The 10,523-nt window shown below is 40.9% G+C and overlaps 2 protein-coding genes across 9 annotated transcripts in view; one reads left to right on the forward strand and one right to left on the reverse strand.

Moving 5' to 3' along the window:
- CLHC1 (clathrin heavy chain linker domain containing 1) overlaps positions 1 to 6,565 on the reverse strand; it is a 40,273-nt gene extending 33,708 nt beyond the window's left edge. The window contains exons 1-3 of one of the 8 annotated variants that reach the window (XM_042932292.1): positions 6,430 to 6,565; positions 4,070 to 4,136; positions 1,678 to 1,936 (exon numbers count right to left, since the gene is read on the reverse strand). In XM_042932292.1, the coding sequence (XP_042788226.1) occupies positions 1,678 to 1,854 (177 nt within the window). In that variant the 5' untranslated portion in view covers positions 1,855 to 1,936; positions 4,070 to 4,136; positions 6,430 to 6,565. The other 7 variants (XM_042932291.1, XM_042932295.1, XM_042932296.1 and 4 more) reach the window with 7 other exon arrangements.
- Positions 6,566 to 6,861: 296 nt separating this feature from the next.
- RPS27A (ribosomal protein S27a) lies at positions 6,862 to 9,527 on the forward strand. Its single transcript, XM_042932301.1, has 6 exons — positions 6,862 to 6,902; positions 7,022 to 7,086; positions 7,746 to 7,800; positions 8,189 to 8,274; positions 8,642 to 8,773; positions 9,344 to 9,527. Exons 2-6 carry the CDS (start codon positions 7,039 to 7,041, stop codon positions 9,491 to 9,493), a joined length of 471 nt encoding a protein of 156 aa, XP_042788235.1. The 5' UTR covers positions 6,862 to 6,902; positions 7,022 to 7,038; the 3' UTR covers positions 9,494 to 9,527.
- The last annotated feature ends 996 nt before the right edge of the window (positions 9,528 to 10,523 follow it).

Below are 10,523 nucleotides of genomic sequence, written 5' to 3' on the forward strand. Positions count from 1 at the left end.
TCTTTACAAGGCACAAATGTATCATTTATAACTGTACAATGGACAGATAGTCCACATGGAAATCTTGCTAGAAAACACAGATTTCAGAGGAACACTGAAAAGACTAGGGAAAACAGGACTATAGATGTAGTCTTATTACCTTTTATATAATCTCATGTCTTTTCTCTAAGAATTAAATTTATCAACACCACCTCCAGAATGACTTCACTAGAACCATGCTAATTTAAAGCAGACAATTCTTCATGTATGAAAACTTCTGACAAATTAGCAGAGCCCTCTGCAGGTCCTCTGTCCCCCCCTCTCTCTGCCCCACTCACACTATCTCTCTCAAAAATAAATTAACATTAAAACATTTTAATTAAAAAAGAAGAAACCTTCTGACAAGTGCCAGCATTTGGGCATGCAAAGATAAACATGTCACAGTTATAACTCTCCTCTGATTTCAGGTAAGTAGAGTCTTAGTATGATTCTTGATATTTACGAAACCCATTCAAAACACTACTTTTAAACATTTATCCAATACATTCCTTAATGACTCAAAAACCAAAAGCAGTATCATTGATCATAACATACAAAATGAAGTTAATTTGCCAATGTACCAATTCTGAAAGATAATTTTTCTAGATGACTTAAAAGAAAAGACTTGTTTCTGGAATGCCTGGTGGCTCAGGTGGTTAAGCTTCTGACTTCAGCTCAGGTCACGATCTCACAGTTTGTGAGTTCAAACCCAACAACAGGCTCACTGCTGTCAGTGCAGAGCCCGCTTGGGATCCTCTGTTCCCCTTCTCTCTGCCCCTCCCCAGCTTGCACACACAAGCCGTTGCTCGCGTGAGCTCTCTCTCTCTCTCTCTCTCTCAACAGTAAATAAATGTTAAAAAAAAATTTTTTTTAAAGAAAGAAAAGATTGCTTCTGGGGTGCCCAGCCGTGTCAGTCAGTTAAGTATCGGACTCTTGCTTTCAGCTCAGGTCACAATCTCACAATTCCTGGGTTCAGGACCCAAGTTGGTCTCTGCACTGACAGTACACAGCCTGCTTGGGATTCGCTCTCTCAAAATAAATAAATAAACTTAAAAAGAAGACTGTTTACTTCATACTCTTATGTATCTGCGTGAATTCTATTTTTAAAAAACATTTATTTTTGAGAGAGTGCAAATCAAATGTTATATAAAGCCATAATATTTTCTAAACTCATCTCTGTATTTCCAGTGTTGAGTCCAGTCAAACCTCTTGTTTACTGGACCTATCTAGACTTCTAACTCACAAGGGGTTCCAATTTAATATGCTAGATCAAATCTAAGCCAAGACTCTAGCGATATCAGAAACCCAAAACACCACCAGGTTCCTGCCTTGCACCCCAATTCCTAACAAGTAAGATATTTTCAGATAGAAGGCCAAAATGATGTTAGAAGGTACCACTAAATTATTGTTCAAACACTGATAGCCTGCACTTAAGCTAAAACAATCAAACCACTCGATAACTATCTATGATAGAAATCTAGCACTGTACATTCTCCATTAATCCCTTTCCAATACACTGGATGAACTTCTCAAAATTGACAAATGAAGTTTAATCAAACAATCAGTGATGTTACTAAGGCAGGAATATTGCCTCAGTTGTCAAGACAGACCATTTCTACCACAAGAAAACTCCATAATCTTAAAATAGCATTATGATACCTTATCAAAAACATTTCGGTATATGATGTAATATTCATCAGCAGGTCCTTCCTCATTACAGCCCACTCTTTCAGTTTCTGTAATTATGTATCTTTGCATACTTTCCAAAAATTCCTTGTCACTTCTACTAATGATAGGAGGGAGAACTGCATGTTTATTTATTTCTTGGACCGACATATGTCACAATCTGCACACTGGTTCACCAGAGAACAGTTAAGCCTCGACTGGCTTTTGCAACAAAGCCAAAACTTTGATAAGCCTGAAAGAAAAAAAGACCAACGATTAATCTGAAGCTTAAAATAAAATTAATATTTATTTATTAAAATAAATTAAGTCATTTCTAATAAATTTATAAAAAATTAAATCTGGCCTAAAAATGTATTTTTCATGGGAAAAAACTTCCCATGAAACTCTGAGATAAATATTTCAACCTATGAATTAAAAAGTCTAATCTATTTTACTGTCAAGTGCTATACCTCTAGGGTAGAAATACCAAACACCAGTCAATAAAGAGCTCTTTTCTTAGTAACCAAGCCTCCGTATCATGTAATTGGATGATTCTGTATGTTTAATTTAATATCTCTAACAGAACTTTTACCATTTTGTTTGTTTCACATGGGAAAACTAATTTGGAAGCCTCCTCGTGACACAAACAAAGTCAAATACTTCTCTACCTGTGTGCTTAGTTGGCCCAGGCATAGTCATGATAGCTACAAATAACTCATGACTTTATTTTATAATAAACTTTATTATAATTCTATCTTTAATATAAATGTACTAAAACTACGAAGTCAGAACTTCTGCTAAAATCCATCCATCAATGATACTGAAGATAACAAACAGTCTTTTTCTGAGTACAGTTTCAAGCAGCTACATTCCATTGCTCTTTTAGTAAAGAATCAAGGGGCGCCTGGGTGGCTCAGTTGGTTAGGCATCCAACTTTGGCTCAGGTCATGAGCTTACAATTCGTGGGTTTGAGCCCTGCATCAGGTTCTGTGCTGACAGCCTAGAGCCTGAAGCCTGCTTCTGATTCTGTGTCTTCCCCCTCCTTGCCCCTTCTCTGCTTGCACTCTGTTTCTCTCTCTCTCTCTCTCAAAAATAAACATTAAAAAAGAAAATAAAGAATCATTATCCAGTTAGAGTTAGATACAGAAGTTGGTTCCTGAAAACTATTCACATTAACATCAAACAGAATCCATAGCTTGCTCAAAAATGCCTAATTCTTCCCAAGTCCCATGAACTTGCTCTCTTACCTGAGGGTCTCATGTAATTCTCTACCCATTTCTGTATTCCCTCTCTCCATCCTTACCACGCCCTGTCCCCACCAAGATACACTCATACTACCACTCTCATTCACTTGCCTTTACTCATTTTTCAGATTTCAGTTTACACAGCTCTAGGAAAGCTGCCCTGAATTCCCTTAAACTTGGTCAAGTTATACATTCTCCCATAATACTGTGAACTTGCTCTATCATGGTATTATCACTTAGCCACTCTGTAATAGACACTTTCTGTTTACATTCTCTATCTCTACCAGTAGGCAGGAACCAAAATGTTCATATTTCCCAATATCCTTCCCTACCTATAAGCATTCCAGTGCATAGTAGTTTCTAGTAGAATATGTACTAAAAACATGCTTAATAATCAATAATTACTGAGCAATAATCTGGTCTGCTCAGAAGACATGACTTGTGGTGCCCTCAAACCAGAACACGGCTAAAGTGACTGTTCCTCAGCATGTACAAAATGCCCCAGAGCCACATAAAACAACTCAGATTACCTTTCACTCATTCATTCATGTTAGACACATAAGGATACAGAGAAAACAAGTGACAAATGTTCCCAGTCAAACCTATTGGGTCTAGTTAAATGAGCCATTGCTACAGACCAGAGAGGGCATTGTGACAGAGATGGACACGTTGCACTCCAAAAGCCCTGAGAGATACCTCACTAATCTGTGGGAGAGGGCAGGGAAACATCAGGTAAAATACCTAATGGAATCGTCCCAAGTGCAATGTTTATGTTGGGCTGCATGTATTTATTCAATAAATGTTTGGGCAGGGTGGGGGGGTCATCTACTGTGTCTGCCACTATTCTAGACATTAGAGATACAGCATCAAACAAAATAAAGTCTCTAACCTCCTGGAGGTTACATTCAAACCGAGAGACAGACAACATACAAAATACAGATGACACATGGGAGTAAACAGTTGTATAAATAAATGAATAAATAAATAAAACAAGGAATGGGGACTAGAAAGGAAGGTGGGAGGATGCTACTTTATACAAGGCATTAAGTCGGGAAAGAGGAAAGCCCTCACTGGTAAGGTAACATTTTAGAAATCTGAAAAAAGTAGTGTGAAGATTCCTGAGAAGAGTGGTTGATGCATACAGAGCAGCAAGTCCAAATCTTCAAAGCAGGACAGCATGTGTGACAAACAGCAAGAAGGCCAGCAGGGCTAGGAGAGAATGGGAAAGGGAGAGAAAAGATAAGGTCAGAGAGGTAGCTGCCAGATCACGTAAAATAGAAGCCCTCGAAGGCAGGACCACTCCCAGCCCTCGAAGGCAGGACCACTCTAACCTCGAAGGTTAGAGACCACTCTAACCTTTGTGCAGGTTAGAAAAAGGTGCCACTTTCACTAGGCAGACTTGGCAAGAGGAACAATGAGCTGGATTATGGCCTTGTGGTTCCAGGGCTGGAGCAACAACCTCACTTATAGGAATTTATTCTTAACTCTGAATGAGATGGGAAGCCACTGGAGGGCTGTGAGCAGAAGAGTGACATCTGACATACATACATTTCCTGCTGCTCTGTGAAGACAAGGGTCAAAGCTGGAAGCACTGTTAGGAGGCTATGCAATGATCTGGGCAAAAGATAAGGGTGGCGTGAATCGGGGTGGTAACAGTAGAGGTGGTGAGAAGTGTTCTGTACATTGAAAATAAAGCCAAGAAGATTCACTGTGCATATGACGGTAGGGGGATATGAGAGAACAATCGAGGATGACCATAAAGTTTTTGGCCTTAGTGATGATAAGATAGGAATTTATCAGTCATGTGCATACAAATGGTATTTAAAAGTTATGAGACAGAATGAAAATGACCCGGGAAATGTCAACAAAGCAGAAGTCCAAAGACTGGGCCTTGGAAGCACTCCAAAGTTTAGAGGTCTGGTAGATCAAGAGGAAGCAACAAAAAAGCCTGGAAAAGACCGTCAAGGGAAAGAGAAGAGAGAGACGTATCCTGGAAGTCAGGGGGAAAAGCATTTCAAAGAGGGAGGGAGTAATCAACTGTGTCAAATGTTGATTTGATCAAATAAGATTAAATGACCAGTGAATTTAGCAATATGGGATTCATTAGTGACCACAAGAGCTATTCCATTGCTTGGTAGAGACAGAAGCTTGATAGTAGATTCATTTAATGGAAGGGGAAAACTGGAGACAATGAGTATAGAAAACTCTTTGAAGGTCTTTTGTTGTAAAGATGGGGACTAGCTGGCAGAATATGAGACGAAGAATGTTCTAAGAAAAAGAAATGGATTTTTTAGAAGTGCCAAAGCATGAGAAAGCATAAGTTAGGTACCTCAATTAGCTCAGTCATTAAAGTGTAAAGTATGTAATGGGTGTGATAGATTAGGCTATAAGGAAGGCAGAGTCTGAATATCATATTGAAGAATTTGGATTTTATCCTTGAAGGTGAAGTAGAATATGACATAATTACCTTTACTTTTTAGAATGTTTTGGAGGCAAAGGTGAGGGTCGGTTAGAAAAGAGAAAGACTGAAGGCAGGTTAGAAGTTAGATTGACTCGGGGCACCTGGGTGGCTCAGTCAGTTGGGTGTCCGACTTCGGCTCAGATCATTATCTCATGGTCCGTGGGTTTGAGCCCCAACTTGCGCTCTGTGCTGACAGCTCAGCTCAGAGCCTGGAACCTGCTTCAGACTTTGTGTCTCCCTCTCTCTCTGCCCCTCCCCCACTCATGCACGCTCTCTCTCGCTCTCTCTCAAAAATAAATAACCATTAAAAAATTAAAAAAAGAAAAAAGAAGTTAGATTAACTTTTCCAGGAGAATATTAAGGACGGCCTGAATTTGAGGTTGAGGATAGAGATGCAGAGAGGCATGGAAAGATAAAAAGAGAAGGCATTAGGGAAGGTACATTACAAAGGATTCCGTGGTTCGCACAGTGAAGAAAGGCCAGAGGAAGGTGTAACTTGCTTCTAATTGGTCCGCGGAACTAGGAGAGAACCCTACACATACTCCAAAATCTTCCTCTTGGTACCTTCACAAACGAAATGTCCCCACCTGGAAATTCTACAACTAAATAATCATTCTGCAGGTTCTTTCCCACATGACTTCATTTGTGAAAACTCCTGAGATTTTCAACATGTTAAACTGTTTCTCACTTAGGAGTCCTACACCTACACAATGCCCAGAACCTTACTCAAACTAGGACAGATTTGGGGATTGAAGACGAGGAAGGGCTACAGGACAGAAAAAGATAAACCCGAGGGTTTTAAGATACTACCTATCTTTCGGTCTGCCTGGAGCTGGCCACAGGAATTCCCTTCTCCTGGAGGCCAAATCATCTGATGGCTGGTCGCTTATCCTCCGCCCCTCACCACCTCAGTATGTAAGTGAACGGTACCTTCGTTCCCCGATCCTTCTCCCGACTCTTAACCTTTCCTCCTAGTCATTTCCGACCCGTTTCCACCTTCCCCGAAACCATTACTCCCCCTGGGCCTTGCTCCCTTCTCACCTTAATCCCTTTCTCCAAACACTGACTCCAGCGCTTGGAGACAGTAACTAGGGAACCGGGGGTGTGGAACTGCATCTTGGGACAAGTAGTCCAAACTAAAAGAAATCAGTATAAAACTACAATTCCCAGAAGACACTTCCTTTTCCTCCCCTTTCCTCAATGAGGCCCCCTCAACCCCACCTCCTTTTAAAGACCCTACTAGTCTCGTGGCTTGTATGACAAAAGCCTTTTAAAGCCATTGTTATTTGTTTAAATCTACTATTTCGACAGCATTCTGAGGGTTAAAGTGAGAAATAAGTTCAGGGTAGAGAGGAGAAATGAGGTTCGCGCCCTAGTCTGGCATGTTGTTAGACAGCCGCCGTGACAGCAGTACGGCATTTGGTGTGGCCACCTACGAGGTGGGGCCTCTGGCGGGGGCGCCGGGAAACCCCGTGGGCCGGCGCGTAGCTTTCCTTTCCGATCCGCCATCTGCGGTGAGTGTGTGCTCCTGGGCCTCTCTCCGCCCAGCGACCTATTGGGCGCTCTCTTCTGTTTCCCCAGGTCTGACTTCTCTCTTTTTTCTTTTTTTTTTTTTTTTTTGGCTCAACCTTAGGTGGAACCGCCGCCAAGATGCAGATTTTCGTGAAGACCCTTACAGGGAAGACTATCACTCTTGAGGTATGGCCAGGTGGCGTGAGGAAGTCAAGGCCTGAATGTGGGCCTGAAGTGGAGTTAGGAATCCGTGCCGCTTTCTGTAGTAGAATGTTTAGAAGTCTGGGTTCAGAAGACTGGCTCTGAGTTGAGGCTTTGCTGAGTAGGGGCCTAGGTCTGACTTTAGATACCTGAAGAGTGGGCACTCCCCTGTCTAGTGGTTCTGGCCAGGTAGTCAAAGTCGGGCTCCTGCGGAGGGGGAAGGAGGCGCTCCCACGGGTGGGGGCGAACACGTGTGGCCCAGCCGCCGCCGCCCGCCTGCCCTGGGCTCAGGAAGTGTGCACGCCAGCAGCGGACCTGGCAGGGGTTGCTTGCACCCTGGATAAGTGGTCAGCTCTGTTGGGTAGGCTTCCGCCCTCCACCAGCTTGGTTTGGGGGTAACTTTAAAGTTGAACTGGGTATGAGGGGTCTGGGTGGTTCAGTCGCTTAAGCTTCCGGCATGGGGCTCTTTGCTGACTGCTCAGCCTGCAGCCTGCTTCGGACTCAGTGTCTCCCTCTAGCTCTCTGCCCCTCCCCCGCTCGATCGCGCTCTCTTTTCTGTCTAAAAAAAATAAACATTAAAAAAATTAAATTGGGTATTCTAGTTTCTTAACATTATCAATATATTTCCATTTTAAAATTCCTAGGTCGAACCTTCAGATACAATAGAAAATGTGAAGGCCAAGATTCAGGATAAGGAAGGCAAGTAATACTGTACAGCTCAGAGAAATTAACCTGTACTGGCGCCGGTCTACTTACTAGACATACCTGCTGTGGGTGGGATGGAAAGAGGTCGAAATGACAAAGTCAAATGCTTTTGAAATAGTAAATATGAGCATGGAGCCAAAAAGGGGTGCACTTCACATGTGTGAATTTGGGCGACCTATTTAATTCTCTACATGCATTTCTTTAGCTGTAAAATGAAGATACTATTAACACGTATGGTCATTAGGATTAAATGAGTTAACTTATACGAGCATTTAAAACCATGCCTAGCTTATAGTGACTGCTATTAGTACCCTTTATTTGATTAAGGATTATTTATAAATCTTAAGCAGATATGCTTCTTCTGATGTGACTGTTTTATTAGGAATTCCTCCTGATCAGCAGAGATTGATCTTTGCTGGCAAGCAACTGGAAGATGGACGTACTTTGTCTGACTACAACATTCAAAAGGTCTGTTTGGAGGACAGAGCAGTCCTTTAAATGTAAATCTTATTTTGTAAGTTTTGAGCACACAAAAGTGGGGGCGCATAGCATTAGATTAGCAGTAGGTTCTTAGTGACCCCTGCATTAACATTTCACAAGCACTGTTAAAGTTTCTCACATTCTGGATTTTGTGGATTGCATTCCTGGTGTGATACAATGTGTTCTTTGATCTCCCTATAAACAAGTAGTTAATATTCCCTCCACAACTTCCTGTTCTCTGGTATTGTGTACTTCTTAGCCATCCAGTTAGAAGATGCATGATGCTAGTTGCCCTTTCTTAATGAATGTAAACATTAATCATTTTAAAGCCTGTTTCATACTCTTTCATTAATAGGAGTCCACTCTTCATCTTGTGTTGAGACTTCGTGGTGGTGCTAAGAAAAGGAAGAAGAAGTCTTACACCACTCCCAAGAAGAATAAGCATAAGAGAAAGAAGGTTAAATTGGCCGTCCTGAAATACTATAAGGTGAGCCAACTTAGAATAAGTTTCTATCTGTAGATTAATAAATTTTGTTTGCACCTCTGGTTTTAAACTCTTTCAAGTTTTATTTAAATTCTAATTAATTAACTTGTAATATTGGTTTCAGGAATAGGATTTAGTGATTCATCACTTACATATAACACCCAGTGTTGATCATAAACAAATACCCTCCTTAATGCCCATCACCCATTTAGCCCATATCCCACCCGTGTCCCTCCATCAATCCTTTTGGTTCGCTATAGTTATGGTTTGCTTCCCTTCCCCCCCCCCCAACATGTTCATCTGTTTTGTGGTATCAAACTCTTTAAAAGCTTTGTTCCTGTTTGGTGTTTGAACAAGCTTCATATGATGGGCTTCACTTTAAGCTGCTTGTTCCAAATTAAAGTTCTGATTTTGAAGTCAGATCTGGGTTTAGGTCTTAGATCTGTCCACCACTTGCAAGACTGAACTGTACTGAGTGTGTGAACTTTAATGAGGTTGAATATTTTGAGTCCCTTAACTTAGACATCAGAATACATTGTAAAATTATCTTAACAGCAGGTTTGTACTTTTTAGGTGGATGAGAATGGCAAAATCAGTCGCCTTCGTCGGGAGTGCCCTTCAGATGAATGTGGTGCTGGAGTTTTTATGGCTAGCCACTTTGACAGACATTATTGTGGCAAATGTTGTCTGACCTACTGCTTCAACAAACCCGAAGACAAGTAACTGTATATGGGTTAATAAAAGACATGAACTAACATTCAATTGTTGAAATTTTTTAGTCACTTAAAGAGTGGTTTTTAAGTATCAAATTGAAGATCACACCATTTTCTTTGATAACCTACATATACTTTGGCAGAATTAGGTTGTATTTAATATCAACTGTCTAGATACAAGCCAGTTTGTATTTCTGTTAGTTTTTAACATTGGCACTGTTAACATTTGGACCAGATAAATTTTTGTTGTGGGGGTTGTGCATCATAGGCCTCTCTTACCCACCTGATGCCGGTAGCACACCATTTCCACCAAGTGTATCCAAACACTGCCAAATGATCCTGGGATGGTAGGGTGGAGGCTGTCTGTTCCCCCCACCCCCGCCGACTTGAGAAACACTGGTATGAATGGGTGTTACACCTTGCCTTAAAAAGAGACTACAACATATTTGTTTCATATATAAGAAATATAAAGGCTAAGTTATCCTGAGTCCCTGGGTGGTTTGGCTGGTATATTTGCAGTGTACAGTACATGGGAACATTCTTATTGAATGTTGAGTGTGAAATCTTAGAACTTTAAACTATTTGTTCACTAGTACTGTTAATGTTGAGAAAGTTTTAAGCAATATTTGTCACTATATTTTGCCCATGAGCTAAATTGAGGGAGTTTTGCTTGTTTTGATACCACTCAACGAAAACATGCAACGGACTTACTACATTCAATGGCACTGATAATGAACAATTCCCTTTTACCATGTCATATCATTCTTAACAGGATTTCTAGTTGGAGGCATCTTAAATAATGTTTCCTATCTCTGTAGCATTTTGACAAGTTATCCATGTTAACACCTGGTAGAGCTACTTGGGTATTTTTTGGCCAGAAGTGAATTCTTCCCTTCACTAAAAACTAGTCGTTCTATAATAAAGCAAGATACTTGTTTTTAAATTTATTTTTTAAAATAATCTCTGCACCCAACATAGGGTTCAAACTTCAGACCCTGAGATCAAGAGTCACAAACTCTACCCACTGAGCCAGCCAGGCA

Source organism: Panthera leo, chromosome A3, assembly GCF_018350215.1.
Source record: "Panthera leo isolate Ple1 chromosome A3, P.leo_Ple1_pat1.1, whole genome shotgun sequence".
In the NCBI taxonomy this organism is placed as follows: domain Eukaryota; kingdom Metazoa; phylum Chordata; class Mammalia; order Carnivora; family Felidae; genus Panthera; species Panthera leo.

Coding starts and splice junctions, on each gene's coding strand:
- RPS27A (XM_042932301.1), top strand. CDS start 7,039: ATGCAGATTTTCGTGAAGACCCTTACAGGGAAGACTATCACTCTTGAG. Junction 7,087..7,745: donor GGAAGACTATCACTCTTGAG/GTATGGCCAGGT, acceptor TAAAATTCCTAG/GTCGAACCTTCAGATACAAT. Junction 8,774..9,343: donor CCGTCCTGAAATACTATAAG/GTGAGCCAACTT, acceptor TGTACTTTTTAG/GTGGATGAGAATGGCAAAAT.